The sequence below is a fragment of the Adiantum capillus-veneris genome, chromosome 23 (genome assembly GCF_014529385.1).
Source record: "Adiantum capillus-veneris isolate H3 chromosome 23, ASM1452938v2, whole genome shotgun sequence".
In the NCBI taxonomy this organism is placed as follows: domain Eukaryota; kingdom Viridiplantae; phylum Streptophyta; class Polypodiopsida; order Polypodiales; family Pteridaceae; genus Adiantum; species Adiantum capillus-veneris.
Window position 1 is genome coordinate 9,673,304 of NC_140953.1, and position 20,232 is coordinate 9,693,535.

General features: G+C 39.3%; 1 protein-coding gene across 1 annotated transcript; it reads left to right on the forward strand.

Moving 5' to 3' along the window:
- The first annotated feature begins 5,197 nt into the window (after positions 1-5,197).
- Positions 5,198-7,935, forward strand: LOC147427399 (uncharacterized). The gene is made up of 5 exons (XM_086496468.1): positions 5,198-5,959; positions 6,049-6,678; positions 6,787-7,534; positions 7,750-7,842; positions 7,883-7,935. Exons 1-5 carry the CDS (start codon positions 5,198-5,200, stop codon positions 7,933-7,935), a joined length of 2,286 nt encoding a protein of 761 aa, XP_086352594.1.
- Positions 7,936-20,232: the final 12,297 nt, after the last annotated feature.

Consider the following 20,232-nt stretch of genomic DNA (forward strand, 5'->3'; position numbering starts at 1 on the left):
GAGATATTTACACACAAATGGGCCATAATATTTAATTATTTTATTTTATTTATTTTTTTGGCTCAACTAACCCAATGACTAGCTAGCTGAGGGTTTTAAGGAGATATGGGAAAAGTCCCCTAACTCACACACGTCTATGTACAATGAAAAGGTAGGGATAGCCACAGTGTTTGAGTGATTTTGATAGGGGGAGGTAGCTCACTATGGCAATTTCAAATAGCCAAAAAATGGCTGTCACTAGCAAAGTGTTGCAGGTTTCAAGTTCTGTAAATATGCATGTGGCTAAACATAAATGTTCAATAGGGGGTGGGAAATGATGGTGTAACCAAAGGTGGTACATGCTAGAAAGTGTTAAGTGCAATGTTGTGTATGCATACCGGTGCATGGTAAGGGGCTCAAGCCAATGTGGGAGACCAGGGCAAGACAATGTCACACAAAAATGTATAATCAAAGTGGTTTTTTAGGCCAAGGGGCCTCCGAATTGGGATAATCAAGATGGAAAATCAAGGTGTCCAAGATGTGGTGAATGTGCCCTAGAATGTAGTGTTCAATATGCTTTAGAGGCCCGTCTAGACGGCTCGTCAAATGGAGCTTCAGTGTGAAAGATATGCTAGTTCAAAGCTGGAAGGTTTTGCAGATCCCCGAGGATAGATGGGGCAGATGATTAGAGGTAACGTCAACATATAGGCATGTGAGGTTTGAGTTGTGGATCATGCAGATCTTTTCTGATTGCGGATCAGAGTCGGGATGGAAAAGTTATGGCCGTGTGAAAAGTTATAGGGGGGCATTTATGTGCGCGCTTGGTCATATTGGATAAAGTACCATCTGGAAGTTTCGGAGCCTTGCCAAGGTTCCCAGGAGTGTTACATTGCATGTGGATTTGATGGAAAGTGATAAGTTGTCAATCGGAATCCGGATGTGCAAATTATGGGCCGATAAAGATTTTTTCAATGGTGGTCAGTTTTTGCATGGTTTGACCGTCCCACCGGGTGCAGCATCTAGAGGTTTCTTATCCTCGCTAGGGTTCTGGGAGCAAGTGTGCACTATGTGGAGCTAGCCGAAAGTGACGATGCAACAATCCAATTTAAGTTTTTCAACTTGAAATAGTCAAAGGTATATGAGATGCTAGGAGTTTGAGATCAGCACAGTGAGTTTCCCTTTCGGAATTCACATACCGGTCATTGAGTTTTGGGGAGTCGACGGCATGTGCAATGGAAACAGACTACTAGGGGCCAGTTTTGGACGATGCCATTGATGCGAGCAAGATGTTGATGTGACAACTAGCCCACGAGGGTGCATTAGTAGAGGGTGTGTGGGACTCTCCCCCTAATCCTTTTAAATTAAAAAAAAACAGAAACTCCAAGGGAGCAACGATGGAGGATTTTTTTTTTTTGCAAAACTCACAATTGTGAGTGGATAGTATTAAGAACATAAAAAATACACACCAACCTTGAGCCCAGACCGAGCCTTGAGGGTCAAAGGATAACAAGTTTTTTGCTTGACAAAGAAACCACAACTACTCTTAGGCTTTACTTATTACAAGATGTCATCATGACATGTATTGTTCTAGACCAGTCCTTTGAAGCTTGTTTGCATCCGATCATGTGGATCGTCACTCTACTCTCTTGTATGATTTCACGAAAGCTTGCCATAGCCAAATCCCCCTCAAACATGTGGTGGTTCCTTGCTTGCCAAATATGGTGAAATAAGTAGTACTTGATTATTTGAGTGCAGACAAGAAGAGCATCACTTCTGAATCTATTACTACCGAGCCAATCTCAGGAAGTGGAAGAAGCCCGAGCGTCTTTGCTTGGGAGTGTTGAAAAGAAGGTTCCCCAGGAGGAAGCCAAGCGCATGGAAAAGGGAAAACATTTCTAAAAGGGGAAAATGAAAAGGTAAAGAGAAAAAGAGGGAGAGGTGATGTCAAGGAGAAAGAAGATTTAAGAAAAAGAAGGAAGGAAGAGAAAGGGAAAGGAAGAGGCAGAAGAAAAAGAAAAAAGAGAAGAAGAAGTGGGGTTTTTTTGTGAGCGAGGAGTGAAGGCAAGGATGGAAAAATTTGTCTTCTTCTTCGGCTCGGTTGAGGGTAAAGCAAGCCCAAGGAGGGGATTTTTTTTGGCATGACGAGCAGAGAGAGAGAGAGAGAGAGAGAGAGAGAGAGAGAGCTCTGTGTGGAGAAAGCCGCCATGGAAAGTTTGATGCGGGGAGTTGGAGAGAGCACGTCCCCGCGTGCGTTTTTTGTGTGCTTCAACCTACGATCATGATTGTATCTGTTTTTTGTTGTTGAATGAAGAAAGTCTCCCCATTTTGAAGCATGTAATCATTTTGTGCCGGATTTCCCTTCCCCCTTCTTCTCTGCTCTATTGCAAGTGGGTTTGGGTGTGTGTCGGTAGTGTTGACCCCCCTGATAGTGTGTGTGCAAAGAGGGAGATAAAGTGTATAATGTTGTGTGCGAAGGGTGGCTATCGTTGGTCCATTTTCTATGGGTGTGGGTTGTGTTATTCCCTTTGTGGGATCGGATGAGTCTATGTAAGTGCGTGTGAGCATGCGGTCTTGGTGATTGTGTTGTTTGGAGGTGGTTCTCAAGTGGCCTAGGGGGTGTTGTGTATGCCCTGAGCTATAGGAGGAATTTTTGCATGTGTGTTGGGCGTGTTTACCTATTCTCTCTCTCCAACAGTGTGAAGCCGGATTTTGTTCCCTTTTCTGGGCACTTAGTTCCAAGCCGCATCGGGGGTCAAAATGTGGGGTGGAGTTGTAGAGTCGGAGCCCAAATTGTGAAATCTCAACAAGTTTTTTCGGCTCAACAATTGGATACTTTGCAGGGAATGGCTAGATACCAAAATGGAAAACACAAATGTTTTTGATGCTTTTTTGGGGAGGTTTTTGATGGTCTAGGGGAGCCTTGGAGGGCGGGTGTTCAATGGCTGCTATATGGCACTGTCTTTACCCGAGTCCTACCAAGCATCAAGCAAGATTTGAGCAAACACAAAAACCGAGCGATATCTAGGGAAAATACACACACACACACACACACACACACACACACACACACCACATGAGAAGGAATTATTTGTTTCCATTTTCAAGTCATGATTATGGTTTGAACATTGTACCATGGATCTCGCACCATCCTTAGCCGCAACCTCAATGTACACTCACAAGGCAAAAATCAACACATCAAAGTAAATAAGCGGGCTTCAAATAGTGATTTGCTTTTGCAAATCAATGTAATCCTTATCTTTGATCACCCTTTCTAAAATACATTCCTTTCACTTTAAGCTTCCACATTGAGAAGCTCCACACATCCACAGTTCTTTAGGCTCACCCAACCATGCTAGAAGTTTTGATCCTGCTATTGTAGCGAAATCAAACTCCTCCATAGGGATTTGGTTCACATCCTTGTAACCATTAGGGCCAATTTGGATGAAATAAGGGCTGTTTAGGGTTTCTCTATTCTTGATCTAAGGGTCAAGGAGGAGCCACATTTCCAAAAGTATGGAACTTTTGTACACGTGTCAAGATCTCCTTCACTTGCTTTTGGAATATTTTGCACTATTTTAGCCATAACTTTTTCATATGAACTCCAAATCTAGCGCGCAAATGGTCCATAGGTGGCGCTTGATGAGATCTATCCAATGAGTACCCATGTTGAATAGTTTTGGTAAGATCTTCATGGTATTTTTTAGGTTGCCCCTTTTCAGATCCTTACACAGCCCTTTTTTCATCCAAATTGGCCCTAATGCTATGGTGCTTAATATCTATTCTCGTTGTGCTTTCCATGTATCTCAGGTAGATATGGTTGTAACCCCAATCTTGGACCATTTTCAATTGCCACATGAATGGTCTTCCCAATATAAAGTTATAATTGTTCTTCTTGCCAAAATCAACAATAGCAAAGGTATGTTCATAGTCAATCCGCAAGAAGTGACAACTATTTTTCTAGAAATCCTATGGACTTTTCCATGTATGTCCGTCTACAAGTTACAGTTTCATCCTAGTAGCCCTTACTGCTAGTTTTCCCCATTGCTTCGAGATCTCTTTCGTTGCGATGGCAACACCAGCTCCACTGTCAAGGATTGCCATGGTTTTTACACCTTGGAATTTGACAGGAAGAGCAGTGTTCCCATCTTCTCCCTCATAGTACTCCCGTATTTTTTTCAGAGGTACCGGTGTCGTATTTAGATGAGGCATTTCAAGCTCTTTGATCCTTTCTTCAATTTGATTCATTGTTTTATTTATGGAAAGTTTCTCTAGGCACTTACCCGCAATAGTCCACATGTTTGGTCTTATTCTAAGCAACTCAGCTAGCATTATCGTACAAGGGTAGATATATTATCTATTAACCCTTTCAAACTGATTACCTTGTTGGAACACAGTCTCTGTGATGGGATTGCAATAACATCTAGCTCGGCGGCCTCGTGCTCTCTCGTATAAGAAGGTAGTGTTCTTAGCGAATGAGGTTGACTATCCATAGATTGTACATATCCTTTGTCTCCCCAATACAATTGCATTTCTAGATTCATTTGAGATCCAAACTCAAATTCCTCTATTGGTGGAGGAGACACTCCTCTTCCATCACCTGTCTAGTTTACTTGTCTTCTAAGATCACTAGATTCATTCTCCTCTCTGACTTGTTTCCACAATTCGTCAAAATCATCTATTTCTCTACAACCCTCATGTATAGCTACATGAAATACCTCGAAAGAGTTATCTATGGTATTCAACACTGTTCTTGGTTTTAATGCTGGATCCTTAACACTAGGTTGGTAATAGGACAGATTTATGTCCTAGGACACTTTTAGGTCCTGTTAACTCGCAATTTTGCCCGAATTAATTCTAAAAATATAAATAGGACTAGTACATGGGACCAATCCTCAAATTTCTCAAAAGACTTGAAAAAAACTTGGAATTAATTTCAAACCGGTTGCATGCCAGCAAGGTTGGGTAATTAACTCAATGAATAATTCAATTGATGGATTTTATGACAATTGGCCAATTGTCCATGGCATGTCGTGCAAGAAAAATGCTTCCATGCGCGTGCCTAGGCTCTAAATTGGGGGCGGATTTTGACCGTAGGTTGAAGAGGGGATCCAAGGGTTGAGGGTGAAAGCCCCAAAACCCAAAATTGAGTGAGCCCTTGAGCGGGGTCTGGCAAAAACCGATTTTTCCCCTCTTGGAGCTGCCGAATTTTGCAACGTAGATGGCGTCAAATCAGAGGCATTATGCTGTAGGGGAAGTTGGTTGCAGACACGCTGGATGTTACCCACAGTTTTTTCAAGCCCAAGAATGTGCACTCTTGCAGGTCCCGGCAGTTTGGTTTGGGGCATCATGGGCTGAGCAAGAATTTGGAGAAAAGCATACAGAGGTCTTCTTTTTTGGTGTCCTGCAAAAATGCTCAGTTAAAAAGCAGAAGTTCTCTTGCCGATTTGAGCGGGATTCAAAGGATTATTCAGCTTCATGGGATTATGTTGCAGAATTTGTTGTGCGGAGCTCTCAACGGGTGCATTCTCCTCAAAGAAACTGTGAGGTAAGACAAGAATCTACACCTTCACCTTCTTCATTTGGAATTGGTGAATCAAGTCATGCACCTATGCTATCAAAACGTAATTTGGGGGCTGCAAATGATTTTGATGCCCCGCTTGTTGGGGGGGAAGAGAACATAACGCATGTTGAAGAAGAGGCTGAAGAGACTCCACTTGACCCAACCCCACTTGGTAGGCGTCCTGGAAGACCACCTAAATCACATAAGCGGGGTAGACCAAAAGCATCATGCATGCCTGCAAATGGCACACTTGAAAATGTATCACCCGAATATAGTAAATCTGCATGTGGTGGCCGACCTAGAAAATGTAAGCCTTCTCATGTAGGGGGCAGACCTGGCCCTTCAAGCAGCCCATTTGATGTTGCTAATGATGATGAAAGTGATGATGAGCATGCATCAGAAGGTGAGGGGTTGAATGTGGTGACAATGAAATATTGGAAGCCGAGGGTCTTGTACTTGATGACTTTCCTGATGGAGATGCACATTTTGTTGATGTGATTCCTCCATAGTGGAAGAGTGGTGATGAATTAGAGCAAGAGCCACATGGTACATTTCGGGCTCTTCCACCTTTCAATGGTGTCAAGGGACCAGACTTGGGACATATGCCACGTGAATTTTGTGAGTTTCATTTTTTTTTTATGCTCTTTCCACTTGACCTTGTTGATCATGTTATTAGTGAGACTAATGCATATGCCGAGAAAGAGAGGCAAAGGTGTGTCCGGTTGCATGACTCCATGCGAAGATGGGCTCCAATAGATCGGCATTCTTTCCTACGCTTCATGGGTGTAGCTTTGGGCATGGCACTACACTACATGCCGTCAAAGCAATATTATTGGAAAGATGAGGTAAGAGGCTCCCTTCTATTTCCTAATTTTGGTGAAAAGATGAGTCAAACTACATTCCAGCAAATCAAAAGGTTTTTGCATTTACGGGACAATGCACAAAGACCACCTCGGGGAACTAGAGAGCACAGGTTATGGCAATTGCTTGAGCTAGAGGAGAAGTTGAATTACACTTTTCAAAAGCATTATAATTTAGGTCAATGTGTGACTGTGGATGAACGCATAATTCCTTCTAAGTGTAAATTGAATCCATGCAGAGTTTACAATCCCAAAAAGCCTCATAAATTTGGTATCCAGGTTTGGAATCTATGTGACTCCGCCACGGGGTATAATTTTGCATTTCAAATTTATGACAAGATGCCATGTATTGAATTGTCTTTTTATGTTGTTGCAAATTTTGTGAAGACATTGCCAAGAAAAGGGAACCATGTATTCTTTGATAGGTACTTCACATCTGTGAAGCTTTTGGAGCACCTAAGAAGTGAAGGTCAAGGTGGCACCGGCACTTATGTATGTAACAGGAAGCACTTTCCCGCCACCCAAATGTTACATTTGGGTAAGAGAGCACGGGGTGCTTGTCGGTTTGCTTATTGTAAGAAGCAAGGTCTTGTTGCTTGTTCTTGGATGGACAAAAAAGAGATTCTTTTTTCTTCTAATTGCTATGGTGTGCAAAAAGGTGAGGTGTTGCGCTTGGTTGGTGATAAGAGATTGCCTTTCTCATGTCCGACACTTGCCGTGAAATATAATGCATGCAAGGTTGGTTGTGATGTCTTTGATAGCATGGTTCTAGGTAGTGGCTATAGCTTGCAAAGTACAATGCACGGTTTTAAGTGGTGGCATGCAAGTTTTTGGGGTCTCATGGATTCCGTTTTTACAAATTGTTGGATTATATGGAAGGAAATGTATGGCAAAAAGGATGTGTGTAGATTTGACTTTATGCTCCATATGCATGAGCAGTTGGTGGACAATGCATTTCGGCCTTATGTATGCAAGAGGCCAGTTGGTGAGGATGCATACAATGGTCACTTTCCTATCCGTTTGCATGATGTAGCCAGCAAGTACTGTGTCATTTGTTCAGCTAAGCGAAAGAAGCTTCTTTCGGAGCATAAGGAGGTTGATAGCTCAAAGCCATCACGCACCATTTGGGGGTGTGGTAAGTGTCAAAAGGTTATGTGTTGACCCTTGCTTCAAGGAATTCCATGCAAGGGTTGTTATCGACTTTCTTTATGATGGGCGCTCAAGAGTCTCTAGACGACGTCATCCACCCTTATGTAACTTCTCTGTATCACTCTCTCTTTATGTGTAGGTATTATTTGCATACATGGCTGGTTTTTGTGCTCATTGACTCCCTTTTTTGTTTGTTTGCAGGAAAGCTTTTGCAGGTGGGATGCTATTGGCTGGTTTCTGATGTAAAATGCTGGTTTTTGCTGCAGAATGCTGGTGTATTTTGCTACAGAACAGGTTTTGCGCTCATTGAATCATTTTTTTGTTTTGTTTGCAGGAAAGGTTTTGCAGGTTTCAAGCTATTGGCTGGTTCTTGCTGCAAAATCCTAGTTTTTGTTCATGGCTGGCTGTTGTTCATGGCTGGTGTTCGGCGATGGTTGGTTTTTGTTTATGGTTGGCTTCTTATCATGGCTGGGTTTTGTTAGGTATGTCTATTATGCAAAAACCTTTTGTATTAGCTTTCTTCTTGCTTGTATGGATGTATCATCATGGTTTTTTCCCACTTGTGATATGGTTATGGAATCATAAGCCTGCTCACCTTTGCGTCATGTTTATGGTATCCTGCAGACAGCGGCTTATACCTTCCTTTTGGTAGCAGCGGATACACATGTAGTGGCTAAAGAAACTATTACATGGAAGATTGTGTTTTGATTGCAGTGGTAGCAGATAGTGATGATAGACATTTTGGCCAGTTTTAGTGCGCCATGGATATTATGTATCACCTATATGAGGCATTTTGTCAAGTCTTTTGTCACTTGGAATTGTGCTTTGCATTGCTGTTTCTGCATCAGGCTCATGACATGCTTGGTTATGGAAGGGATTCTAAATTGTGCTAAACTTGGTGATTAGGTTTCTTCATGTCTTTGCCTTGTCAAGTGTGTTTCACCATGTATATCTTTGCATCAAGTTTGTGAGGTGCTTTATGCGTATGTATTGAGATGATAATTTATCTTGCCATGTATTTTGAACATGGAATTGCACCATGTACTAAGCTATGGTTATTTTGTCTTTAGTCGTCTTGGTGCATAGCCCTATCAACTTCATCTTTGTTGGTTTAATTATTTCTATCTAATGCAACCTGTTGATAGGTGAATAGCCCTATCAATTTTATCTTTGTTTGTTTAATTATTTCTATCTAATGCTTGTTTTGTGCTAGGCTTGATCATGGCCAAATCTGCCCTTCATCTCTAGAGCAAATGACAGAAACTTGGTTCGCAGAGTTTCGTATGGGTGTATGCTCATGGGTGTGTGCGTGTGGGGTGTGTGTGTGTGGGAGTATATGTTCATGCATGGTAGTATTTGTGGATACTATGGCATGATGTAGCTAAAGGGTTATATCGTCTTGTGATTCACAACCATGAGCTTATAGCTGCACTTTTTTGTTATAGGTGAATTTGATCTTTTCCTGGATTCATCTAGGTATATATTAGTCGTCTTGGTCTTTATCTTGCCTTGTATTTTTGTCGGCTTTTATGTTTTTTTTGAAACATGGAATTGGAACATGTGCCAAGTTATGATTATTATGGCATTGTTGCCTTGTTATGGCTAGGGCTATATTACAATGCAATGAATAGTTTTGAAGATGTTAGAATGCTTATTATGGCTACTGTTTTGGCCAATGTACATATGGTTCTTTTCCAAATGGTTGTATGCTATTGTTCATTAGGTCTATCTATCCTTGCGACTATGTTCATTGTAACTTATGTTGGTTGAAGTGTGGTATGTGCAAGTTTGTGGAAGTGTGGTGGTAATACCAACAGGTTATGCATGTTGAGATGGAAGCATTTGTTTTTGGTTATAGGTTGGGACCTTGACATGTTATCTTTGTGTTACTTTGAACGCCTCTACTAAGAGATTTCTTTATCTTTGAGGAAGAAAATACTTTGTTCTATAATGTTTTTTAATTGCTACTGTGCATATTATTCTCTTTTTCATTGTGTATTATATATACCTTATCATTAGAGCTTGATACAAGCCTCCAATTGTTTTCCTCTGCAATATAGCCTACTAGTATTACAGTGTTTTGTAGTTGGGAAATAGAATGTCGTGAATAATCTCCTTCTCATTATGAAAGTAAAAGGCAAATAATTGGCTTCTTTGTGTCGATGACATCTAGGAAATAGTTATAGTTCTCATGAAGTGGACTCTCATTTAGGTATTTGTAGCCCGACATGTGCATACACCCCAAACTGTCTAAAAAACATGCTAATTTGGAGTAAAATGTAAACCATCTAGTAGAATTTTTGAGGTAGTGAGCACTCATTTATTTGAAAGCTATAATATTGTAGATCCCTAGAAAAATGTCAGAATGGGTAGACCAATTTTTATTTTAGAGTACCAAGTGATGTACTAATGAGATTCCCTCTTTTTTGTTGTTTGTTCAAATGCACTTACTTTGAGAGCTCGATTCTCCCATTGGATTGTACATTTTACCATACTTATAATTTTTCCAAAAGCACATGGGTATTGTGAATGTGCTCAATGAAGGGTTTTGTGAATGGAGTCATCTTCTAGGAATTGTAAAGTTTTTCTTAAACCCTGCAAAGGACACTTTTATGTCCTGTTAGGTTACCAACCTAGTGTTAAGCTTTAGTAAGTGCTTGTGATTGGAATTTGGCTCTATTCATTCCTCATTTGGTGGGATTACTGGTGTAGGTGGGACAAGGATCACATCCTTAGGTTTTCCCACTGATGATTCTAGTAAAGCTTGGGCTGTTTGAATCATTTTCTCAAACATTTCAAGCCTTTGCTTTCCTAGTTCCTCATATGGATATGTCATCCACCTCTATTCTTGGTTTTGGTTGTTTTTGAGACATGTGCCATACGCTTTTAAGAGGGCATCTAATGGCTCATTAAACTTCTTAACCAATACTAATCCTTTTGAAATGTCACTTCTTGGTTTCTCTTCTGTGGATGGTTCTTCTGGAGGTTGAGACATCTACGTAAGAGAAGCTGTAACCCTTTCCTCATGTTGTCTTATCTTCTCTTTAGCTTGGGTAAGCTACTTAGCTAGGTATTTCTGCTCTCCTTCCCTACGTTCTTTTATCCTAGCCTTTCTAGCTTTCCAACTATTTTCTTTGCTCTTGGTTTTTTGACTAGGTGCATCGGCCTTTGTTTCACCCCTCTCTGGATTCACATCAATTTTTGTTTTATCTATCTTTGGATTCTCATCAACTTCCTTTTGAGCTTGCGCTCTCGTAACTACTTGAACTAGCATGGTGTTTTCATTTTCCAAGCTACTAGGTAGCTGAACAATTCTTGAGATATTTATTGTGATCTTTATGACTCGGTTTGGGTTTTTTGGACAATCGCGGATCAAGTGAATGACGCCAAAGTCAAGACAATAGGAATTTACTTGAGTGATCTCCGTCTGAGGACATTGTTTGACCAACTAGTTGTCACAGCTTTTATGACAATCTATCTTTGGTTGAGGAGCTTCTGCTTGCATTTCCTCTTGGCTGTAAATAGGCTCTGAACTAGCTAGGATGCTATTCACAATGAACCTCAATGTCCTTTTTTCCATCTCATACCTTCTTTCTTTGGGTATAAACGAAGGAGGTGGAGGTTGTACTATCCTCGTCACTCCATGTGTTTCTCTCATCTTCTGTTAATTTGAAGGGATGGAATATACTTCCCTCTTTGGTTGTTATAATATATTGTAATTGATACTAGTGCTTGTTTATTAGATGCTTCCATCATTGGCGTGTGTATCTCATGTCTATAGGTACTCTAGCACTTGGTAGTGGAGGCTGTTGTCCTAAGAAAAGTTGTGGCCTTGAAATACCTATTGGAGCTGGTGCATTATCCTAACGTATCTAGGTGGAGTAGGTGCTACTCAAATAGGTTGTACATACCTCTCCCTAGCATACTCCATGCTATAGTAGCACTCTTCCTTGTATGGTTTGTCCATTTTCTCTCCATTTTTCACCACTTAGGCTCCCCCAGATAATACTTTACAAGAGGAGTTAACCTCTTGACTATTTTGTCCATAAAATTTTCTTGATCGATAGGTGCTATTGGATGAGCATTGGATATGCAATGGAATCAATCACCTCTAGCTCACTGTGCTAGGAGGATGTGTCATCCTCTTGACTCCTACAATCCTTTTCTTTATATTCCTCATGGTTATCCACTAGATAAAGAGGTTCTTTGATCAATTCTTTTAGCATCAGGCTCCTCATTATATGTAGATTGTTTTGAAGACCTGCATATCTCATTCCATGGATAAAGATCAACATCAATTGTGCCTACATAGATAGTTTCTCTCTTGGATAGAACGTGACATATCTCTTGAGCTGTAATTTTGCTTTGTGCACTGATTCACCCTATTTTTTCTTGAATCTATGAATTTGCAAGACCGTATTGTGAGCTATGCCTTTCTGTGAGAATTCTTCGATGAATTCCTCAAACAGCTCGTCTAGAGTCTCAAAATCTTGTCTTTTCACTGAGTAGAACCATGTAGCCACCTCTTCTTCCAGAATCAATTCAAATCCCACAAGATGTGTTGAAAAATCCTAAAGTTTCTCTTCTTTAAATACTCTTCTAAAAGCCACTATGTGATCTCTCGGATCTTTATCTCCGATGTATTTTCTATTTACCCATTTTTGGACTTGGGATGGTCTAACCCATCGATTGTCTACAAGTCTAGCCATAGACTCTCCCAATCCTTCTCTTGCTTCAAGCCTTCTACCATGCCTAGGTTTTTATTTGATTTCTTCTTCTAGTCCATATCCTTGTGAGTGTCTCACAACAAGTGGGTCTTCCTAGAACTCTCTCTCGGTTCTTGATCTTTCTACATAAGGTAACCCTCTTATAGTCGGTCTAACAGTTGGTCCTTGACTTTTACTCAAATACAAATATGATGGGAATAGTGGTGGTGCACTTGGTACTTGGTTGAATGGATAACCACCTCTATTAATATTTGTTCTTGGTATGGCATCTTGATGCAATCCATATAGATAGATCGCAATTTCCACTCTCTTTGTCTAGTCCAATTGAGACCTGATTGTATATTGGTCTTCTTTGAAGGGATTGGTTGTTCTGTTGGACATTTTTCCATTAGGGAGATTCACTTGAGGAGTCATGTATGCCCTCTTAGTGATCATTTCATCTCTCGTTATCGTTCTAGGAGGGAATCCAGGTGGCTCCCTTTTTGGAATTCTCATAGGATTTCTCATGTTTGGTGGAGGTATATGTGGCCCTTTGTTGACCAAATATCCACTTATTTCTAATGCAATCCATGAATTTGTGGTTTCAATAGCTTTGTACTCTCGTCCAACTTGTCAACAACTATTGAGTTCCATTGTCACACAACTCCGTATGTATAAATTTATAAGAGCTTGTAATTCGTCAGCTCTTTTGGGTATGGCTCTAAGCACCTGTAAAGGTTGACCTCAATACTGTATCTATAGATTCATTCTCTCTCTTGACATCTAATCCAAACTCTCTCAAAAAATTTGTTCTTTATCAAATGCAAGTTTGGAAGATCCATTATGGGCAGATACGCCTCTATCACTAAGGATCCTGAAGCTTGTATACGCTAAGTTTGAATATAAATTAGACATGATTTTTGGGCTTAACAGATTTGGCTTGATGTAAGCAGTCTTATTCTAGTATGTTTCAGTGTTGTGGCTAGGAAAAATTCAAAACTATGTCCAAAATCATGACCGTTTGGTCACAGTTCTCCTATCTTTTGGAGGCGTTTTGAGGCCTTAAACGATGTTTTTTTTTTAATACTGACCAACAAAAAATGACATGGAGGGTCTTTGATTGTTTTTCGAGTGCTACACTAAATGCTATAGAGCTCAAATGGAGCTTTGTTTGATAATAAAGAGTTTTTGAATTCGATATCGGGAGCTCAAGTTATGGCCAAAATAGTCTTCTAGTGTATTTAGTCTTCCTATAGGTCAATTCTGGTGATTTCATAGTGTCAACACTAGATACATGCTTTGGTCCACTTACAAGTGTCCAAACTTGATTAGGAATTCCTTTGACTAGTCAAAGTTCTTGTCTAGCCTCAATCTGTGCCTGGAGTCTTTATATGTGTATGATGTTTCCTGACTCCTTGCTGTAAGCAAACAGTACCTTAAGTTGTCCTCCTTTAAGGGTAAGCTCCAAAATTTTGTTATCCCAATCTTGAATTTCTTAATTAGGTTCACATCCATGGAACTCCCAAGATTAAGTGCTCATTCATGTGCTCCTCATATGCTATACATATGGAAGTATGTGGTCAAGAGAATCCATGAACCATGATATTCACGATGACTTTCCCTAAATTTGGAGTGGCATTTTTGTTGCATACTTTGATAGTGGCTCGATAATACTCAAGTGGTTGAGTAGTTGCTTTGCAATAAGTAGAATAGCTGATTACATTGACTTTGGCACCTTTATTTGCTAAGGCCTTGATCATGTAGTTATCTTTTAGACTCATTTGATTCCCATATCAAGACCATCCAACTATTTGTCATCAATTTTAACTTCATCATTTGCTAGGAGTTGAATCTGAAGGGTATTGAGGGGTAGAGCTTGAGGAATTGGTTTCCTTGCAGCTTTTCTGTTCAAAACTCCAATGTCCAACCCCTCTTGCAATCACCTACTATCGTTTAAGATTTCTTTCCTTTGTGGCATGCATTCTTTTCCAAAGATCATTAGTCAAGGGTAGATGGTATTTGTGGATTCGACATCCACTAATCCAATTTTCCATTATTTTTCCATCTAAGGTATCTAGTTTGACGGCACCACTCGGTGAAACATCTTCAATGACAAAAGGACCATGTCCTTCTTTCTTGAACTTGGGTATATGTTGTTTCGAGGAGTACATTAGAACCAGCTCCCCTGGTTTGAAAACTTTAGTCAGTAAATGTGAGTCAAACATTAGGGAAGATTTGGTCTCTCAAAGGGGCCATATAAGGACTTTGAATTTATCTTTCTTATCCAAAATGGATGCACGGAAATTTTTTCACAAATGAGATCAAAATTTGTTGGCGCTTTTGGATTAAGAATGCACTCATCCAGATCTATTTATTGATGTATAGCACGCCATCCAATTCCTTATATTCTAGGATATTCCATGATATGACAACTCCATCTTACAAATTAAATCTCTCCCCACGTTTCAACTTCAGCGGGGAGGCCATTATTTCTATAAACCAATCCCAAAATTTTAAAAGTTTGGGGATTTAGAACCTACTTTCTAAGATCTTTCCAATGATATGTTGGTTGGTAGGGTTTTGAAAAACCATTTATGTACTTCAATGGGTTGCCCACTTTGGACAAGAGAGAAAAAGGAAAACCTCCTTATAGGGCCCTTTTGAGAGTCCAAATTTTCCCTGATGAAACTTTTTTTTTTTTGTTTCTATCCATATATATGGGCAATGGATTCTAATCATTGTTCATCTAGTCATTCTAAGTCCTCGAGTCATTCTGACAACTCGTGTCCTTTCCATTCCCACTCTTGCGTGCAACTCTGAGAGTGGGTAACAAGAATTCCATTCGCAGTATTGTATCCAGGCCATAGATCGGGGTAAAAGGAATTATGTTCAAGACTTTTTTGAATGAAACCCGATACGTCCATAAGGTTGAATGAAGATGCATCTCCCAGTCTATTCTACTTGAACTAGCAATTTTAGCTAGTATACGGCTTAGAATTTTGTTTGTATGTTCTGCTTGACCATTTTCTTGAGGATAAGAGGGTGCATATTTGTTATGGGTTACCATGAACTCATTTAATAATTTCTCTATCACTTCATTGAGGAAATGCAATCTGTGATCACTTACAAGCTCAATAGGAGGTCTGTATCTAGTGAATTTGCATTCGTACATGAATGTAGTGATAGCCGTTTTTCGGCTTTCCATAATTGTCATATTAAGCTACCTCACCCTATCAAATCACTCAAACATTTTGGTTATCCCTACCATTTCACTGTACATAGGCGTGTGTGAGTTATGGGACTTCCCCTATATTTTCTTAAAAGCCCTTAATTAGCTAGTCACCGGGCTAGTTGAGCCAAAAAATTTAAAAAATAAAAATTATAAGTATATTATGGCCCATTTGTGTGTAAATATTTCATTATATATAGGGCCTAAATAAAAGGATTTTTCATAATTATTTTGGTATTTATTTAAATATTTCTACCTATGGTGGGTTATTTATGCTATGTACATTGACTCATTATTACCATATTTTTTCTTACCATTTTGCATACTCTTTATTCCATATAAAAATAATTTCACGCAAGCTTCTCTTATTTTTGGTGTAACTCCATCCCAACAAAAATCCAAAAAAACTAGTTTTATTTATGTGTATATTTTTTCATTGTTGTGATTTTTCCTTCCTACATCTATTCTCTTTTACTCTCATAAATTAGAACACCAAAAATATTCATCTTTTTATGATAGACTTATAATGAGAGACATCTATTTTGACCCCTTTATATTTTTTCCACCTATATTATTTATATTGGACATGTACATATTTTTTTAGACCCCTCAATATTTGATTTTCTTAGTTGTACTATTCACTTATATCATGATCTCAAAAATATCTTCAATTATAGACCTACCAAATAAGGTCAAGGGTATGTGGCATGCATGCATGCACCATGGGGATCTCACTCTTGGAGGTAATCAAAAGAATCATCCAAAGAAGGACCTCACAAGGACCTTGTGCAGTAAAAAAAACAGTCGGTTTTGCTGAATTTTTAAAGATCAAATGCTCCCCGAATTCGAAAAGGTGATACAAGCAAAAGTTGTAGCCCGTGAGCTGAACTTTCACATCAAATTTTTTTATATTTTTGTGAGCTACGAGCTGTGAGCTATGATTTTATTGGTGGACCCTAGTTTGCCCATGCTATGCAGCCACACTCCCTCTTCCACTTTATCATTTTCCTCTTTCACACACACTCCTCCCTCTCCTTCCCACTCCCAAACCTGCAACTCCCATGTCCTAATTCACCCTCTTCACCATTTCCACATCTCTCACACCTCCATAGCCTTCATCCTCCATTCTACACCCTATGTGTCCCCCTTTCTCTCTACATATATGTCCATATTACCATACTCTCTTCAACTTTGTAAAGAACTTCAAAAAATGAGCAAAAATCCAAGGATAACCTCTGCAAATGAAAGCTTTTATCATGAATTTTCCAAGGTTTGAAATAACATAGCTTCATCGACACGCGTTGCTTCGCCATGCTGACTACTTCTTCTTCTGGTGCTGTAAAGAGGTGAATGTCAACTTCTCCAAAGCTTCAACCTTGCTTTACAAGCTTATCCCTTCTCTAACTTTTCTCATCATATATCTCACCATTTGGTGAATGATTTTGTAAATATTTTTTAGTGATAATTACTAACTACTAACCACTAACCTTATTGTAAAATGCACCCTCTACTAGAGTAGGCCCTCCCAAATTATTCACTCAATCCCTCTCTCCTTTCATCCTCAATAATCCTCTTCCCTTGAGCCCACATCCATGTGACTCAAAGGACAAGAGAGACCCACCCTCATTAAAAAAAATAAAAATATGCATAATCTTTTATTCCTTCAAATAAACTTGATTAGGCCTAATCCAAATCGGGACTTCTAAAACCTATAAATAGAGCCCTTCTCTCCCTTGTAAATCATCACATGATCACACTACACCACACCATTCTCAACACATAACACACCACTCTTCAAAACTAGTTGTGTAGAGTGTGTGCATCGTGAGTGCTCTATTCCATCATTACACATAGGTGCATGGAGAATCTTGAAGTTAGTTATGCCATCTAGAGGAATGGAGTGTATGCCATACTCTTCACCACACTTGTAGCCTACTCTTGTGCATAAATAAGATTTATAGTTTTGGGTGCAATTGTATGCTGCAACTACGACTCTTCTCTCCAAATTGACTTGATAAGTTGGATCATCAGGTGGTTGAAGGTATATTGTCCTTGAAGTTTGTTCTGCCATTTCATGCTTGGTGGTTTGAGGGCTCGTTGAATTGTTTGCCTAAAAGGTCAATTGTAAGAGGGTGCTCGGTGAGAGGGCTCCCATGACCCTAAGACAATTTGTGTATTGGCAACAAGGTCAAGTTTTGTGTTGTCTCTCTATTTCTCATCAAGCTTTGTGTGCATCTAGTCTTTAAGGCTAAGACTGAGTTTCTCAAGTTGATTTGTGCTCTTTACCTCTCTCTGGCGTGGTGAATGTTTGCGTTTGGTGTGTGTGGCTATCTTGCATTCCTCTCTCTTTGTGCGTTTGAGTACAATGAAATATCACGTGCTTCCTAGTTCGCATCTACAACTAGGTGGTGCCCCTTTTCTTGTTTGGTTTCTGGCTGTGGGTTGTTGTTGTCTCTGATTGGGCTTGGCCCCAGCCCTAATTGAGCAGTACGGGAGCCTCGAAGGGTGTTTAGAGGCCGCTCTTCTTGTTGCCCGCCCCGGACCGCCTCAAATTGGTGCCCCCACTGAGGACTGACTTTGTGCTTATTGTTGTTGTATTGCATGAATGCTTGAATTTCAGGATAATCAAGTAGATTATATGAATCATGAAAACTTGTATGACCGAGTTTAATTTCAAGGCAAAAAAATTTGATCTAGAATATGGTTTGGATTAGCATAACATAAGAAAGGAAAAAAACATTTTCACATAAGAATCTAGGATTCATGCTGAAAGACCTTTCAAAACTTTGTGTAGATTCTCCTCTCTTCACATATAACTTTCATCGGGGACACTGTACGTTCTTAAGTGGAAGAGGACATGAATACTTGGTGATGAGCGGATGTTTCCAAACCTTCTTCATTTGGTTCTTTGGTGTATGGAGGTCGCACATTGTGATGCTTCTGGTATTCATCTTAGATTAAAAAATTGTTGATTGCTACATGTGGATATTTCATCAATCAGTACCAAAATCTATTCTCTTCCAATGTGTTCGAAGCAATAGAAACCTTCGTCTATTATCTACTTATGTGGTAAACTATTTGCAATATCTTCCAATAGCGGTTGGAAGTATGAATCAAGCTTCCATAAATCATGAAGGTCATAGAATTTTTGACTTGATGAGCCTACCCAGGTTGAATGAATTTTATGAGCTACAGTTCAGGAATTTGCTCATACAAGCTCTTGAAGATCGTAGCAGATACATCAACTTTACACAGCAAGAAGAGCAACCAATCTTTTATATCACATTCATAGTGATAGATGCAATGATGGACAACAATAAAATCTACAAGTTTCTTCAACCGAAATCAGTAAGTGATTCCATACCATACATCTCTCTTTGGGAAAGATATTTCAAGATCTTTGATCCTGGGGGGTGCTTATGGAAACTTTCTCAATGGAGAAGGTTTACTCAGTCACTTCATTACATCCTGCTATTGGCTCTGATAACCTTTCATATCACACAAGGTTTTTTAATCATACAACAAAGGTTCTTCAAAGCTGAGAGCAGACAAAGACAGACGTTACACAATCTACATGCTGTATGGTCGGATAAATGGTACATGAATGTACCATTATCTAAGGGGGCGACTAATGATAGCCATTTTTCGACATTCCATAATTGTCATATTAAGCTACCTCACCCTATCAAATCACTCAAACATTTTGGTTATCCCTACCATTTCACTGTACATAGGCGTGTGTGAGTTAGGGGACTTCCCCTATATTTTCTTAAAAGCCCTTAATTAGCTAGTCACTGGGCTAGTTGAGCCAAAAAATTTAAAAAATAAAAATTATAAGTATATTATGGCCCATTTGTGTGTAAATATTTCATTGTATATAGAGCCTAAATAAAAGGATTTTTCATAATTATTTTGGTATTTATTTAAATATTTCTACCTATGGTGTGTTATTTATGCTATGTACATTGACTCATTATTACCATATTTTTTCTTACCATTTTGCATACTCTTTATTCCATATAAAAATAATTTCATGCAAGCTTCTCTTATTTTTGGTGTAACTCCATCCCAACAAAAATCCAAAAAACTAGTTTTATTTATGTGTATATTTTTTCACTATTGTGATTTTTCCTTCCTACATCTATTCTCTTTTACTCTCATAAATTAGAACACCAAAAATATTCATCCTTTTATGATAGACTTATAATGAGAGACATCTATTTTGACCCCTTTATATTTTTTCCACCTATATTATTTATATTGGACATGTATATAGTTTTTTAGACCCCTTAATATTTGATTTTCTTAGTTGTACTATTCACTTATATCATGATCTCAACAATATCTTCAATTATAGACCTACCAAATAAGGTCAAGGGTATGTGGCATGCATGCATGCACCATGGGGAGCTCACTCTTGGAGGTAATCAAAAGAATCATCCAAAGAAGGACCTTGTGCAGTGAAAAAAGCAGTCGGTTTTGCTGAATTTTTAAAGATCACATGCTCCCCGAATTCGAAAAGGTGATACAAGCAAAAGTTGTAGCCCGTGAGCTGAACTTTCACATCAAATTTTTTTATATTTTTTTGAGCTACGAGCTGTGAGCTATGATTTTATTGGTGGACCCCAGTTTGCCCATGCTATGCAGCCACACTCCCTCTTCCACTTTATCATTTTCCTCTTTCACACACACTCCTCCCTCTCCTTCCTACTCCCAAACCTGCAACTCCCATGTCCTAATTCACCCTCT

What these genes read in the sequence shown, in the direction of transcription:
- LOC147427399 (XM_086496468.1), top strand. Translation starts at nt 5,198, where the DNA reads ATGGCGTCAAATCAGAGGCATTATGCTGTAGGGGAAGTTGGTTGCAGA. An exon ending in AAGGTGAGGGGTTGAATGTG is followed by an intron (nt 5,960 to 6,048) that starts GTGACAATGAAA and finishes ATTCCTCCATAG; the next exon opens with TGGAAGAGTGGTGATGAATT. An exon ending in CTCATAAATTTGGTATCCAG is followed by an intron (nt 6,679 to 6,786) that starts GTTTGGAATCTA and finishes AATTTTGTGAAG; the next exon opens with ACATTGCCAAGAAAAGGGAA.